Genomic DNA, 17,891 nt, shown 5'->3' with positions numbered 1-17,891 from the left:
TATGTCAATAGGACAGTTATAACGAAGCAAAACAAAGTTTAAATAATTTCAAGAAAAAAAATAAAAAGAAGTCTTTATATATATATATGTAAATATATATATTTATTCATTTATGTATGTGTGTATATATTTATTGTGCCTTCAGGAAAAAAAACGTGCTTTCGTGTTTTCACGAAAAGAGAAATTGAACACAAAAGAAGGGGAAAAAAAGAGAAGATCGGATTAAACGAATTTGCGCGTCGAATATATGAACATGAATGTGTAAACTTGTACATGCAGTATATATATATATATATATATATATATATATATATGTGTATAAATATGCTTAAACGTTTACAAGCAGTATATATGTACAAATTTTGCATAAACTTGTAAAAGTAGTGAATACATGTATAAATATGCATAAACTTGTACAAGCAGTGTATATTTGTATATACATACACATTAAATAGAAATTTAAGAAAGAAAAAGAAGAAAAGCATAACAAGTAAAAAGTTATTTTCAAATATTTAGCACGTTGAATAGAAGTTCAAATTTCGTTTTGTGAAAACATTGAAGGCAAAAAGCAGACAATTATCAAATATACATGTATTGTATATGTGCGATTATGTTTGCATTTTGATAATATGAAAAGAAATAAACACATCCAATATAAAAGGAGAAATACGTAAAGTATTAATATGGGAATGAAGGTGAATAAATCTTAACTGCAAAAATAGTAAGGCCTATTTAGTTAAATGAACAAAATATAACAATTAAATAAAAAAAAGATAAAAAAAGAAAGGAAGAAAAGAAATAGATAAAAAAGGAAAAAAAGGAATAAAAAGAAGTAAAAAGGAATATAACACAAAAAAAAAAAAAAAGGGACAAAAAAGAATATAAAGGAATAAAAATAGGATGGAAAACAGAGAATGTGAAATAAGGATATTGAACGGAACAAGTTGTGCGTTTTATAGATATATGCATTCAGTTAAACATGGTATATGGTTACTTAATCCACCGGAATGTTTAAAAGATAAGAAGGAAGAGAAATGCATAGCTAAATTTACAAAAACTATGGGAAATTTTTATGGAATTTTACAATATTGTGTTGTAATAAATAATGAAGAATATATTTTGAATGCACGTTTTGATATTCCTTTATTAGGCGATAATACGGCTTCTGCTGTCTTAGGCATGAATATTAAGAATGATAAGAAACAGATATTGTCTCAACAAAACTATTTTATAGTAAAACATAGTTTTGATAACACATATAACAGTAAATTTTATATAAACATTTTAGAAACAGATGAAGGGAGAAGATTTATAGAATATCACAAGAAAAAACTGAAAAAAGGATTATTAAAAATACTACATATCAGAAGCATAGAAGAAAAGGAAAAACTAAAAAGGATAAATTTGAGTAATTCCATGAAACACAATGATAAAAAAAAAAAAGGTGACAATAATAATTATAATTTAAATGATAATAATAATAATAATAGTACCAATAATAGTAATAACAATGATGATTATGAGGAGGAGGAGGCACTGTTAAACGATAAGCTGTTATATAGCACTTACAGAAATGAAGACATAATGGAAAATTTGCCATTAAGCTTTATAATAAACATAAAAAATTATGAATGGAAAAAGAGATTGAGGAAGGCACATAAGTCTTTGTATATTATAATTATAAATTTCACTAGACAAACTTTAAATTTGTCTGATAGTAAAGGGATAAAATCAGCTGTATTAACAGAAGGAAATTGGGTAGAATTGCCGAGTGAAAAAATATCCCCTTTACGTTGTAGCGAATTTGGTTGTAACAGTGATGGTATGTTTTCAAGTATCAACGGTTTTTGTAAATATAATTTTATGAACGAGTCATGTTATTTAAATATATTTTGGGACATCAATAGTGTGAATTCCAAAATAAAATGTAATATTAAGAATACTTCTAAATACACTATTATTAAAAATGTGGAAATTTTTAATGAATGTACAGCCGTATTTCATATCTTAGAATATTACTATTATCCACCTATTAAACTATTAGATTGTAGGGCTTTAACAGTTAATATTATTAATAAATATAGTATTAATAAAGATAATATAGATCCGAATATGAATATTATTTATCAGTGTAGTATAAATGTAATAAGGCAATTTTGTCTATACCTTCAAAATAATGCATCACAGGAAAATAATTCAAATGAAGATTTGATAAACCCAGCTGACTTTAGATCAATGGAATATGATTATGATGAGGATGATACAAGAGATCAGAAATGCTTCTCGAATTTTTTGAATTTTTTGAAAACTAATAATTCACTATCCTTATATTCTAATGCTGTAGAAGAAATGATAAATAAGTCATATAATATGGACAAGGCAAAAATGGCAGATAATTTAATTAGTTTAAAAAATAATAGGAAAGTGCGTAATATAGATAGTAATGCCCTAATTTATCTAAATCATGAAGATTTTAGAAGAAATATACAAGATAAAAACTTTTATTTGTTAAAAAAAAGAAATGCTACATCCAATAGTTTGTGTATAAGTAGGAAAAATACTTTCACAAATATTAATATTACCGCAGCACGTAATTTTTTTTGTTATATGCATGGTAATAATTATTCAAATAATATTCCAATAAATTCCTATTTGTATATATCATGGAACATTGGAAATATAATATATCGTAATTTGTACAACTCTAGTGAAAATATTATTATAAATGCCCACAGTTTATTAAGTAGTCATAATATTAATGATGATGTTATACTTAAATTAAAGATTGATGAAAATAACAGAAGAATATATCCTTCTAATTTAATTCATTCTTTATTGATGAACATGCAAAGCGATATATATATTAATAATGAGTATGTTATACTAGATATTATATTAAACATATTTCATATGTTATGCACACATTTAACACCCATCATTGAAAAAATTTTAGATTTAGAATATGGTAATAGATGGCTAGTAGATAGTAAAATCCCCAAAAGCAATATTTGGGAAAAATCAAAAGGAAAAAATGAATTAGATATTGAAGGTATTATTCATATTATTACTACATTCTGGATGGACGTTTTTGAAAAAAAAATTAAAAATATAGAAATTTTAGATAATTTACAAAAGGCCTCTATCTTTTGGGCAAACCAAGAAATAGATCAATTCGATCAGGATTTTGTAAAAAAATTAATTGAATGCTCTTCTTTGCTTTTGAAAATATTTGGGGACTACAATACGGCAAAGAGCATTGAAAAGTTGTATTATAACAAGTACTCCATCTTTAGTGATATTTGTGTGGACTGATGTTTGCGCCAATGCTAAATAATGAGATGTGCGCGATGAGCACACATTCGTGTTTATCGTATTACAAATCTGGTAAAAAGTTATACTATTTAAATGCCTATTTAGCAGTAGTATAGCAATAGTATAGCAATAGTATAGCATTAATATAGTAATCTGTTTAGCTGCTCTTTTATCATCCGTTTAGCTTTTCATTTTTTTGCTGTTTCTTTTGTCAATGTCTATGTGATTTAGTGGGTTTAGGTCTACCTATGCTTCATTTTGTTTGCATGTTTTTCCGAAATTTGAACTGCCTATTCTTGCGTTCTATTTTCCTATGTTTTTTCATTTCGTCTTAAATATTTTCTTTTTATGATATCACACTGTGAAATGTTTTTTTAAAAAAAAAAAAACTACGCAGTACTTTTTTTTGTTTAAGCTGTTGTTGAAAATAAATTATTAAAAAATTGCAGTTATTCTTTTATCATATACAATGTATATAAGAATAAATATTTTTAATGACTTCATTTTACGCAAAAATGTACGTTGACCGTTTTGATGAAAGGGAATATGAACAAATGATAAAAGAATAAGGAAAATTAAAAAAAAAAAAAAAATGAAAAAAAAAAGGTAAAAATATTTGAATAAGACGCGAAGTGCTGTCTTCAATTTTTAAAAAGTCATTAAAAAATATATATAATTTAAGCTAATTCATGTGAATATTAATAATGGTTGAATTTATTTTTTTTATTATTTTTCCTTTTCACAAAAAAAGAAAATGAAAATAAACAGTAATTATAGTGAGACATATTGTAACAGAGTATAATAATGGGGAACACAAAGTAACAGAGTTGCGGAGAAATATTCTCTTAAATGTGTTGAGATGTTAACAATGTTCATTATAACAAGTTTTATTTAACTAATCTTCCAAATACCATTAAAATCGCATTCCCTTTCAAACAAAAATAAATGTACGTTTTTATACATTTACGCGGTTTTAAAAAAAAATGTGTGCACATGTACAAGTACATACGTATAAAAATGAGTACATAGACAATGTATTCATGTGTTTCCATTCTTCAGCTTAGGGATAATAAAATAAATAACCTTCGAGGGCCTTGCTCCATTTGACATTTTAAACTAGTCACTAAAATGTTATCTTGAAAATATTGTGTTATTATTTGATGATTTAAAAATAGAAGGAAAATTGGATGAATTTCCTTGCTGAAAGTTGTTATTGTTATTGTTAACATTATTACTGTTATTATTATTATTATTATTATTATTTAATAAATAAAAATTATTCTGAGAAGATGAATTAAAATTTGACATAGGCCCTTTATTTTGGTTCACTGATGAAAAGGTATTTTTCTGAAACAAGTTATTCGAAAGGTTTGATGTCATGCCATTTTTTGAAGTTGAATTAAAACTACTGGTTGTATCTTGAAAGAACTTATTACTATCATAAGCATTACGTGTATCTTTATTATCATTTGAAAACATAAATGATGATTTGTTGTTATTATTTAAAATGTTACTGTTTGATAATAACATGTTACTATTACCTCCGCTAACATGATTGGTGTTATTGCCTAACATACCACTTGCATTTGATCTGAACTGGTTATTATTGTTTAAGCTTAATAAATTGTTCTTCGAATTATATAAACTATTATTACTGTAGGATAAATTATTATTAAATAAACTATTCCCTGACATGCTACTTGAATTATTAAATAAACCACTCTTATTATTACTTGATAAATTGTTTGAACTCATACCAAATAGACTGTCTTTCGATGTATTATTTGCACTACTTCCTAATGCACCACTGCTTGAAAAGAGGTTAGGATATTTGTTATTTGAAGAAAAGGCATTATTGCTATTACTAATGCTATTACTAATGTTATTACTAATGTTATTACTATTTTTAATAATCCTGTTATCATTGGTATTACTTAATAAGTTATTATAACTACTGTTCCCGTTAAAAACAGATGATTGGTTGTTGTATCCAATACCTCTGTTAATCAAACTGCTGTTTGTGGTACTATTATTACTTGACATTCCGTAGTTGTATTTATTCCCATAAGCAGCATTAGTGTTATTCGGATTCATCGAATCCATCGAATTATTATTAGTATTGCCACCAGTACAAAACATGTTATTTTGTGCTCTATTATTCATACTATCGTTATTTTGTGAAAATAAGCTATAATTCGTTCCTTCGTTTCTTCCAGATGCTGTTGAAAACATGTTATCCTTAAATCCTGTAAAAGTATTACTGTTGGTAAAATTTGATCCGTAGGCATTATTATTATTATTATTTGAAAAAATACTGGAATTCGTGTTTGTTGAATTGTTGTAAGCGGAAAACGTGCTATTGGGGCTGTTATTTATGCTGCCAGAAGTATTACTATTATTAAAAATATTATTAGAAGATGTATTTAACGAATTTTTATTAAAAAGTGAACTAGTGCTGCTATTGATGGAAGTATTTAAAATGTTCCGATTATTATTATTATTAGCAAATCCAACATTATCCATTTGTGCATTAGTTGTTAGCAAATTATTTGACATGCTTAACATATTGCTGTTATTGTTATTACTGTTGTTATTGCTATTAAATAAGTTATTTCTATTCATATTATTATTACCGCTAAATAGGCTATTCATTCCCCTCGAACTACTACCAATTAAATTATTTTGTACATTATTTCCAAATATACTGTTAGGATTGTTGGAACCTACATTACTGTTGAACATACTAGATGAACTACCAACAGTGTTTCCAAAAAAATTAGAAGAGCTACCTAAGGCATTCTTATTATTATTATTATTCATGGTAGTAGTAGCACTGTTTGTATTAACAGCTCCAAACATGCTACCTCCCGTTGTATTATTACCAAATATGTTAACATTATTTTGGTTCAACGCGCTACCTGCACTGTTGTTTTTATTACTACCGCTAAAAAGATTGTTCAATGCGCTACCACTACAACCAATTAAATTATTTTGTACGTTATTTCCAAATATACTGTTAGGATTGTTGGAACCTAAATTACTGCTGAACATACTAGATGAACTACCAACAGTATTTCCAAAAAAGTTAAAACATTTACTTAGAGAGTTGTTATTATTATTCATCGTATTTATAGCACTGTTTGTATTAACAGCTCCAAACATGCTACCTCCCGTTATGTTATTTGCAAATATATTACTGCTATTCTGATTAAATATACTACCAGAATTATTATTACTGAACAGAGGATTTCTATTCATTGTTAACATATTATTAGTGAATGATGGTGTGTTATTCAGTTGGTTCATATTGCTGTAATTTGTCATTCCTAACATAGCATATGAATTATTGTTAATGTTCCCATAATTTTTATATGCTGAACAATTTGACATATGTGTTATTGAATCAGGTATATACTGTATCAAGTTAAAATCATTACTTGATTGTATGCAAGAGTAATTATTATCATATTCATTATTTTCTAAAATAGACTTAAAACAACAATCTGATGAATTTTTTAAAGCAATTAGATACTGATTTTCTTCATTCATTATTTCAAAATTTTGATTCATAACGGATATATTGGTTGAATCAGATGGATCCAAAACATCTGGTAAGATAATTCTAGAATATGCTGATGAAAAGTCGTAGGATGTATCAATCTTTGTAAATTGCTCTTCCTGTCTATACAATTTAACAATTTTTTCTGTAAATAAAAAAGAGTTAAATCCTGGTACAGAACAATATTGCATGAAATTTTTTTGATTTTCTTCAGATAAGGGATCTAAAACAAATGTAATAAAATGATGTACAAATTTTTCCCCTAAACAATAATGAATAAAAAAAGGATGAATTATTGGTTTATTTCTGGTAAAATTAACACAACTAAAATATTTGGACGCATTTTTTTTGGTGGCATTATATGATTTAATCATATATGATTTTTTAATATTTTCATTAATATAATCCTTCACATGAGTATCTGAAATTTTTATTGTTTTCATATTTTTTTGTATAAATTTTTCGTACATTTCAAATAATAAAAGTACATTAGACTGTATATTACATTTGATCTGATTAATAAGGATACTCTGTTTATTCAAAACATTCATTATATGATCTTTATATGTATTTTTGTTAAAAGTATTGTACAATGTTGTCTTTTTAATTATATTTTGTAACTGTTCTTTTTTTTCTAAAATCATGTCTTTTAACTCTTCTTTTAATAAGTTCATAATAAAACATGATTCATCATCTGTATTTGTTAAATAATTAAATGCACTGTCTGCCTGTTGAAATCGTAATATATCCATACCTTTATCTTCCGCGAAAATTTGTGAAGGATCTGTTAATGTATTGTCTATGCATTTTAATAGCCTATTCACATTTTCAGATACGGAAAAATTATTTAAATTGTTAGTACCAATGTTATGAATTTTTTTCAACTTGATAGACATATTATCCATTTTTAATATCCCTTTGATATGCATTTTGCTTTTCTTTTCGTATGCTGCAATCATAGATTCATGTTGAACTGTTTCAAATTTTATATTCTCAAATTCTTTTCTATCTTCAGTTAAATCTTTATTTAATTCATCTAAATCATTTTTGATAATTTCTATCCTTTTTAAAATTTTCTTCATATCTTCTGTATCATCGTGTGCTTTCTTATTTAACAATTCAAAAGAGTTTTTCCATTCTGGTACAATTTTATATATTTCACTAAAATATGGAGAATCCTTAATATAGCATAAGTTTTCATTTTCATATATATTATGTAACTGTGGTACAAGGTTTATAATATTTGTCGTACAAACTTTTCTTTGAGCATAATCTGATCCACCACTGTGTAATTTTAAAATATTATCATTTAATTTAATCATATCATTATTTAAATAGTATACAAAATGTTGGAGGTGTTCATTTATTTTTTCTTGCTCAGAATATGCTAAGTCATAATTGTTATTATTCCCATTTCTCAATTTTTCATTACATAAAATCTCCTTATTTTTTTTTTTCATACTTTCCACTATTATATTATTCATTATAGTACTAGTATCATTACCTTTACTCAAAATATACTTATCTCTTTTTTCCATATAAAATTTATTTCTATCATCTAAAATATTGTCTACCTCATCGTATAAGCCACTGGTATTATCTCCTTTCTCTTTAGTCAAACTTTCATTTTTATCGTCAGTTATAACAATTCGCGCTATTTTTTCCATGTTACTTAAAATATCTTCGGTGTTATTAGCACTTTTTATTTTGGGATGGCAAAGATTAATGGTAGATGTCACAAGTTTTTTAAATTCATAATTGTTTGTTGTGTAACTGTGCTGCTTATCCTTCTTTTTTTTCTGTTTTTTTTTTTCATCTGCATTAGATACCAAATTATTTGCATTTTTTTTTTTTTGTTGTTCTGTCTGTCTGAATTGCCTCACATGTTTGGTACTTTCTATGTAATTTTTTTCATCAAGAAATTTAATCCTTTTATCTAAATTTCCAGATTTGGAAATAGTATCACCACCAACTTTTTCCTTTTGTTCTTTATTTTTGATATTATTATCAGGATTAGAACTTATACCTTTGTCATTGTTGTAACTATCATCATTATTAGCACTATTATCATGATTATCAGTATTATTATTATTAACAGTATTATCATTATTGTCATTATTGTCATTATTATCAGTATTAGCATTATTTTTATTATTATCATTATTATCATAATTATCATTATTATCATAATTATCATTATTATCATAATTATCATTATTATCATTATTATCATTATTATCATTATTATCATTATTATCAGTATTATCAGTATTATCAGCATTAGCGTTATTAACATTACTAGCACTATTAACATTGCTATCTTTATTAGAATTATTGTCAATATCTAAATTAATAGCATTATTGTTTAAGTTGTTCATAATATCACCGCTGTCATTTTTATCACCAGCAACAAATGGTCCGTTATCACCTTCCATCCCACTTATAACAGAGTATAGATCATCTTCGTCATCATTATTATCATAATCATTATTATCATCATCATTATTACCATTATCCTTATTACCATTATCCTTATCAGAAGATTTTGGGGCACTAGTACTTTTACGGTTTAGACTAGACATATTGTTATACTCTTTTTTGTCATTTAGGAACTGTTCTCGTTGTGCTCTTTGTTCTGAAGTTTTATTCTTTCCTTTTGAAGATGCTGCATTAGTGTTTTTATTAAAGGTAAACAAATTTCTCCATTTATTTTTCCCTCCTGCAGTTTTTGGTACATTCTGTATTTCATCAGTAGCTTTGATTTGATACAAGTAGTCTTCGTCTTCATCTTCATCTCCATCTTCGTCTCCATCTCCATCCTCGTCCTCATAATATATGTAGTTATTTTGATTCAAAATTTTATTTACAAATTTTTCTTTTTTATCTATATAATTTGCGTATTCGTCATCTGATAAGGAATAATCAGAAAAGCTGTTTGAATTTCTATAATGAAAACCGTAATTTATTTTACTGCGTCCATTTATAGAACTGTAATTATGGTCATGATTGCGATCAACATTTTGATCGTCATCATTATTATAATTATTATTATCATCATTTGCATTATCATCATCATCATCATAAAAATGATTTTGATAGATGGAGCTTGCGCACGAACTTTCGTCTGATATGGTTACGAAGCTCTCACACGAATTATCAATTACTTCATTCCCGTCATTTATGTTACCCTTGTTCGCGTAATTATTTCTCTTTTTACTGGAAGCATCATTTCTCTTTTCTTTGGAATTTTTATTTTTTATGTGATCTTCATATTTGTTGTTTATACTAAAAAATTTTAATGAATTATCATCTACATCCGTATCCATTGACTAAATATTTTTTTTGAATATAATATAAAAAAATTCAGTCATTTGTGCAATTTTAGTATGAACGGTGTAACGAACAAAAGTGATAAAGGAAAAAAAATGAAAAGTGAAAAGTTGAAAATGTTAAATGAAAAATGAGAAAAAACAACAAAACACGAAAAATTCAATACCAGAATAATCTGCATAAAATATAAGAAAGTTCATGTTCACGTGAAATATCGTTTCTTTTTAATTTAATATATGAATTTCTTCAATCATTTTGTACTATCCTTTATTCATATATAAGAATATAATGAAGTTTAATCCTTTAAGAAGTATTTTGTATACGTGTATATATATATATATATGCACCATTAATACTTCATCCTTTTGCAAAATTTTCATATATTCTCAAGTACTACTTATATTTACATTTATACGTTCATATTTTCGTGTAAATATGTAATACGTAATTTCTAAATAGTGATTTTTTCAGTTCACTTAAAAATATTTTCTTCACACATAAAAAGTCACAACACATTATATTATATAAATGTATTGCATGGGAATAAGTAACGTAAATGTAAATGCTATTCAGAAAACAAACACAAAGAAAGATGAACGCATTAAATGTTAAATATAAATACATATTATATAAAAAGGAAAAGAGAGTGTTTAATACTCTTCTTGCGTTAATTTTTTTTTTTTTAATTCAAGTTTTTCTTCGTTAAATGTAATATTTTTTTTTTTTTTTTTAATACATTTACAGGTAATTTTGAATAATTTTTTTTTTTTTTTTTTACTATAAATTGTTAACTTTTTTTCTTTTAATAAAAACTAATCGGAATACTTTTTAAAAAGGAAGAAAAAACTACTGTTTCTTTTTAATTGGATGTGTATAATTAATAGAGGAAATTATATTTAGTTTAAAAGTACTTAAAAAATTAGCCTAAAAATGGAGATATACAAAAATACATATAAACACATAATGAACCAGAGCAAAATTAAGTCTATGTATTTCGTTGTTATTCATGTTTATCGTAGAAAATTTTGTTTATTAGAGCATAAAACGACGTAGTACGTATACATGTTATAAAAAAATATATATATACATATACATTGTTTACACGAAGTAATTTGAAATAATTGGTCTTCTTTACCCTATAGAGGTAAAATCCCTCCCTGCAAAGCCCTAAAATGAAATCCATTTTTCTTTTTTTTTTTTCAAAAAGTAAGATGAATATGAAAACGTTGCAAAGTTTTTTTATTTTGAATTTTGCCTTACGTTTTATAGGCACAAATATACATAAGAGCAGTTTTTGGTATCCTTTATTTTAGAGCATATGGTGTTTGTTATATTTTGATACCCATTTATACGTATGCGTAAAGGTATAATTAACAAATTACACATATTGCTATTTTTTTTGTTTTTTCTATAAAATGAAAAAAAAAAAATTAAACCATATGACCTTTTTAAAAAAGTTGAACGGAATTTTTGAAAATAAATATACTGAAAAAATGTATAAAAGGATGAAACAAGAGAAAAATCAATAAATAAAAAAAAAAAAAAATAAATAACAACAATAGTAATAGTAACGATAATAACAATAATACCAATACTAATATCATATTAACAAAGTTAAAAACAATTTAAAGTATATAGGGTGTACCTTTACAAACACAGAGGTAACACTGAGAGTTCATAGAAAACTTTATTTGCCTTCAAAAATAAAAAATAAAGAGTTAAATTCAAAATGGATTATAAAAGGTATAACTCATTTGCGTGTGGTACGACTAACTGTGGTATGTATGACTAAGTTATATAAAAATATTCGAACAAAAGTTTAACCAGGAGGATGATGTTAAATTCTTCATATGTCTTCATTAATATAAATTTTTCATATAAAAAAAAAGTGGACCCAATTCACACAGCCATTCGGGTTCTACTGTAGTAACATTTCTCATAAATTCTTTTGTTGTAAAAACAATTTCTTGATAAATGACATAATCAGGTGTGTAGCCAATATTATATAATGAACAGTTTGGATGGACATGACAAGATACATTAGTTCTTAAATTAATATATTCAGAAAAGGATTTTAATTTGGCTGCATTATGAAAATATCCTGAGCAAATAGTTTTTCTTACACATTCCCATTTATTATTACATGAAACATTTTTTATATTTACTGTTTTAATTATATCACTTAGTTGTGAATACACTTCTTTTGCCTTATTTAGGGATTTATATTGTATAAAGTTGTTAGTACACCAACTATATGAATAATTATGAGCACGCCATTGTAGGTAAATATTTAAGAGGGTTAAATGATCACTTTCTGGTACGGTAAATTTTTCTTTTTTGGATTCAATAGCTTCATTACTTTCTTTTGCTTCTAAAAAGATTGCAGGAGAAGAAAGCATACTAACAATAATTAGAGTTTCTTTTGTACACGCAAATTTTTCGCTGTAAATTACAATTTTTGATAAGGGTGGGTCTAGTGGAAAAAGTATCATTTTTTTCCCTATGTCGGTTAAATTACCTTCATTATTTATAGCACCTAACACCCATAATTCGTGTAAAGAATTTATTATACTTTCTTTACTGGGAGTGTCAATAAAATCGAACTCAAATATATTCTGCACATTTAAGGATTTTAATAATAATACTACATTAGACAAATTACTTCTTTGTATTTCTGGTATATTATTAGGATATAAATCACATAGGAATGTATTTTCAGTATAAAGGCGATAACATATACCCGCACCAGTTCTTCCCGCTCTTCCTGACCTTTGATTTGCATTTGCTTGAGATATAGGAGTTACTTGCAACACGTCCATTCCTATTTTTTGGTTATATACTTTTAATTTACAGTACCCTGTATCAATCACGTATTTGATTCCATCTAAGGTTAGAGAAGTCTCTGCTATGTTTGTTGAAACGATTATTTTTCTCAGATCGTACTTCTGAAATATTTTGCTTTGCTGTTCACTAGATAACTGCGAATATATAGGAAACACGTAGAATGGGTATATGTGATGCATTCCATCATTTATACCCTTATTGTAGTAATCGTTTCCTCTTTCTTCAACGCTATCTTTTCCACTATTAGCACTTCTATCCTCACCTCTATCTGCATTTCTATCTTCATTATCATGTTCACCGCTATATTCGACGACGACCTTATGGTCCCCCCCTTTTTGCGCCATCTCAGAGGAACTTTTCTTACGATTAATTATATTTCTAATCTTGTTAATAGTAACTTTCTTATTGCTTTTGGCTTCCTTATACGATTCATATACTTCATAAAACCTCTCACTGAGTAGGTAGCATGTAGCATTAATATCTTCTTGCCCGGTCATAAAAATTAATATGTCCCCAAAATTGTTATCATAGTTATTATCTGAAATATGAATTTCAATTGCCTTTTGTACAGCGCATTCTATATAATCGTTACATGGCGTTCTCAAGTATTCTAAATGTACTTTAAATGTTCTTCCATGAATATTATATATAGGTGCATTTCCAAAAAATTGAGAGAATTTTTTAGAATCAATAGTAGCAGATGTTACTAATAATTTTAAATCATTTCTTTTTAGGCAGATGTTTTTTAATATACCTAATAAAACATCTGTATTAATAGATCTTTCATGAGCTTCGTCCATTATTATAACACTATATTTATCTAATTCTTTATCAGTTAATGTTTCTCTTAATAAAATACCATCAGTAACATAACGAATTTTTGTATCTTTCGTAGTATTATCCTCAAATCTAATAGTATAACCAACTAATGATCCTATCTCGACATTCATTTCGTATGATACACGATAAGCAACTGAGACTGCTGCAACTCTTCTTGGTTGAGTACAGCATATTATCCCATTTTTATGATATCCTTCTTCATACAAATATTGAACAATCTGTGTTGTTTTTCCTGAACCAGTTTCACCTACAATTATTATAATATTATTATTATATACTGCATCTAGTAATTCTTTTTTAGATTTATAAATAGGTAATGATTCTTTTAATCTTAATAAATCTTCCTTATCTTGTAATGTACTCTTCTTTTTTTTACTTTCCATATTAAATATTGTACCATACATCTTGTCTTTTTTATAATCAAAAACTTCTGAGTTCTCCTCTTCTTCTATATCTAGGTTTGTATTACTTCCATCTTTGGTTGAGTCGTTTAAATTATTTTTATACAATTTTAATAGTTCTCCTAATTTGCTTCTCTCAATTTCCCAATATCTATCCCTCGCTTTAGATTTCTCATTTTCATTTTTAAAATATTTTAAAAATTCACTTCCCTTTTTTGCTGCTTTTACAAAATCGCATGTTTCATCCTTAACCACAATGGAGTAAGATGTTGAGTTGGATTTTCTGTCATATGAACCGTTGTTGCATTCGTTAACTACATTTTTCGAAACATTCCCCCCAGTTTCCACTTCTTTTATCACTGCTGCTGTCGCTGTTCCTTCTCCCACTTCTGCTGCCCATTCTTCATTTGAACTTTTTAACTTATCAATAAAAGATGGAGTTACATGTCTTGTTAAAACAAATTTCTTCACTTCGTTAGTGTTGTTGGCTTCATTAATTCTATCCAATTGTAATTTATTATATGTTGAGTTAACACCACCTTGTTTTAATTTGTTTAATTCCCATAAATTATTATCTAAATTTTTTTGATTTACTTTTTTCCCTTCACTATTCAATCTTGTTTTGAAATTATTTATCATTTTTTTTTCTTTCTCATAGGTAATATCTTTATCTATATTGTAGAATGAATCAATAAATTCATCTTCTTTCGTATACCATATTTCGTCTAAAATCCTGTCATTATTATTGCTGTAATATTCTTTTCCTTTTTTATTGTTATCATGTTTTTTTTGGTACGAGCTTTTTCTTCTATCCGATTTGTTATATGTTTCATATCGACTTGAAATACAGTTACTTTCAAATTGGTTACTCCCTTTTTCCTGAGAGCTGCTATAATAACTGTTGTCATTGCTACTGTTATTGCTATTAATATCACTATTACAGTTACTATTATTATGCCTCGATTCTTTTTTTTTTGTTAAATTAATTTCTTCATAACTGCTTCTATCATCGTCATTGCCTTCTAACGCTTCACTTGAAAACTCGTCTAATTTAGAAATTCTCAATTTGCTACTTGCAAACCTCTCATTTTTGTAGACTCCCTTAGAGTTCCTTACTTCCTTTCGAATACCTTTTTTCCAATTATCCGATTTCATGTATTTGTTTTTTTTAAATATTATATTCCCCTTCTCCAAAATGTCAACATTTTTAAAAACATTTTTTTGACTGTTATTAGTTGCATTATTCTTATTAATTCTGTTAATCTTTCTTCTTTTAAATGTTATGTTTTTATTACTTGATTCTATTATTTTGTTCTCTGTTTTTTTTTCCTCATCAGACGAAGATGTGTTATTAAAAGATGTTTTTGCTATCATTCAGAAAAAGAAAAAAAACAGTAATAAATAATATTATACATATTAGCATGCGTGCAACTTGTAGAATATGCATACATACATATATATATGGATAAATAGATAGGAACGTAAAAGAAATTATACTGTATTGTTATTTTCAGAAAATCTGTTTGCAAAAAAAATTAATACAAAATGAAAACGAAGATCATTAATATGTCTTGAAACTCCTTTTCATTTCTTTATATATATGCTTACGTCTTTGTACGTAGTACATATAATCAAATTCTTTTGCAACAATACGTCTCTTTTCCACCCATAAAAACTTTTATTAATTTCCGCTTGTTTTGTTTTTTTTTTTAAATAAAAGTGGACGATTATGAAGTGGGTACTTTTTTTTAAATAAAAAAGTAATTTGTATACATGTACAGCATTAAAATGCGCAAAATATACATATCTATATATATACATATGTACATATAACCAAAAAAACTTAAAAATTGTATCACGTCATAATATTATATTCTAATATTTTTTAACCTATTGTAACTCATCTTTTTATTATTTTTTTCTGTTATATCGTAAGATGCTCGACATTTTATGGACCTGTTTATTCTCAATTTTGGATACTTCTCAAACGATACGCATATATTATATGTATTGGCATAAATGCATTAGAAGTACCATATTTTGTAAAGAAAATATATGGCCGGTAGAAGTTAATAATAAAGAAAAATAAGTATATAAAAAATAAATATATTAATATATATATATATATACACTTCAATTAAGTGTAACTCTGCAAGATAGCAAATTTCATTTAGCTTTATTACAAAAAATATCTTCAAAAAAAGCTTTTTTATAAGCACACAATTGGGGAATATTAAAACATGTTTTGGAGATACTATAAAATTTTAAATTAAAAAATGGTCATCAAAATGTTTGCAAACTTATTATTTGAAATGGGAAAATTTCTGTTAGCATAAAAAAAAAAAATTACATCGTATTATAAATATTGTTTCATTAATTCTAATTTATATACGAAAATAAATATACTACAAATTTTTTTAAAGCTTGTTTTTATCTTTCAAATATTCTCCGTATTGTATTAATTAAATGGAATATATATATATATAATTTTTTTTTAAATTTATATAGCACGTACTTCTCCCTCGAATCTTAATATTTTATCACGTTGATGACAATGGTATAATTTTATATTATAAATTAAAATTTTTATTCGCATTATAAATATGTATATATATATATATATATAAATACATATATATATTTGTATATGTAAATATTTCTTTCATTTTTCATTTGATTTAGTGAAAATTTGTTGTTTAATTTTTTTTTTTCTGCTATATATAATACAAATTTAATATATATAATAATTATACAGGTTATAATCATTATCTATATTATATTATAAAAATGGCATAGGAAAAAAAGTACTAGTATTACTGTTCGAATTTGAGTTTTATTAAAAATTTTTATTTAAATACTTATTTTAGATATAAGTTTTAACATACTGCGTTTACCCTTTTGTTGCATCATATTAATGGTATAAACATGTATTTATATATATATAAATGTTATACCTTCTATGCATACTTTAACGCCTATTATGTGGAAAAACAACGTCATAAATTATAATTTATATATATATATATATAGATATGTATTTATAAGTGTATATTTTCTATGATCTTACTTTTTTTCTCCTTTTTGGAGAATAACTTTTCTACTGAAACCTTTTATTGATAAGATTATGTTGTCCCAATTTAATGATTTTTTTTGAAATTAATTTTGGTCTTATTTTAAAGCCTATTTATTTAAGCAATTATACCTTTTTGTTTTGATTATTCTATATATTAAAATGTGTATATTAATGTTAAAATTTGAAATGTTATATAACCATGTTTTTCTTGTGTTTTGTTATTATTACCTTTTCACTTGTTTCTATTCATATTTCATATGAAAATGGTTTGTTTATTTAAAAAAAGAAAAAATAAACAAAAGTAGTTTTAGATGTTTTAAATATATATACCTTAGTGCTTATGTACTTATTTATGTTCTTGCGAATGCAATTTTTTTCATGAAGGAAAATAAAGATGACATATTGAGGTGTTATTTATGGAATTTTTTTTTTTTTTTCCTCCCCTTCCCCAATTGATATTTCTTGTACCTTTTTATATTGTTGAACTGTTTTTTTTTTTTTATTATTCAATTTTTTTCTTTTTTTTTCCTAG

General features: G+C 25.6%; 3 protein-coding genes across 3 annotated transcripts; 1 reads left to right on the top strand and 2 right to left on the bottom strand.

Annotated features, from left to right (window-relative positions):
* Positions 1–900: 900 nt before the first annotated feature.
* PmUG01_11022100 (conserved Plasmodium protein, unknown function) lies at positions 901–3,312 on the top strand (the record flags this gene model as incomplete). Its single annotated transcript, XM_029005863.1, has 1 exon — positions 901–3,312. One exon carries the CDS (start codon positions 901–903, stop codon positions 3,310–3,312), a length of 2,412 nt encoding a protein of 803 aa, XP_028862410.1.
* A 1,131-nt stretch (positions 3,313–4,443) lies between these two features.
* On the bottom strand, positions 4,444–10,197 carry PmUG01_11022000 (conserved Plasmodium protein, unknown function; the record flags this gene model as incomplete). Its single annotated transcript, XM_029005862.1, has 1 exon — positions 4,444–10,197. The coding sequence occupies one exon, from the start codon at positions 10,195–10,197 to the stop codon at positions 4,444–4,446; it is 5,754 nt and encodes a 1,917-aa protein (XP_028862409.1).
* A 1,863-nt stretch (positions 10,198–12,060) lies between these two features.
* PRP16 (pre-mRNA-splicing factor ATP-dependent RNA helicase PRP16, putative) lies at positions 12,061–15,660 on the bottom strand (the record flags this gene model as incomplete). Its single annotated transcript, XM_029005861.1, has 1 exon — positions 12,061–15,660. One exon carries the CDS (start codon positions 15,658–15,660, stop codon positions 12,061–12,063), a length of 3,600 nt encoding a protein of 1,199 aa, XP_028862408.1.
* Positions 15,661–17,891: the final 2,231 nt, after the last annotated feature.

Source organism: Plasmodium malariae (assembly GCF_900090045.1).
Source record: "Plasmodium malariae genome assembly, chromosome: 11".
Classification (NCBI taxonomy): domain Eukaryota; phylum Apicomplexa; class Aconoidasida; order Haemosporida; family Plasmodiidae; genus Plasmodium; species Plasmodium malariae.
The sequence above is the reverse complement of the archived record's forward strand: the minus strand, read 5'-3'. Positions and strand labels throughout refer to the sequence as shown.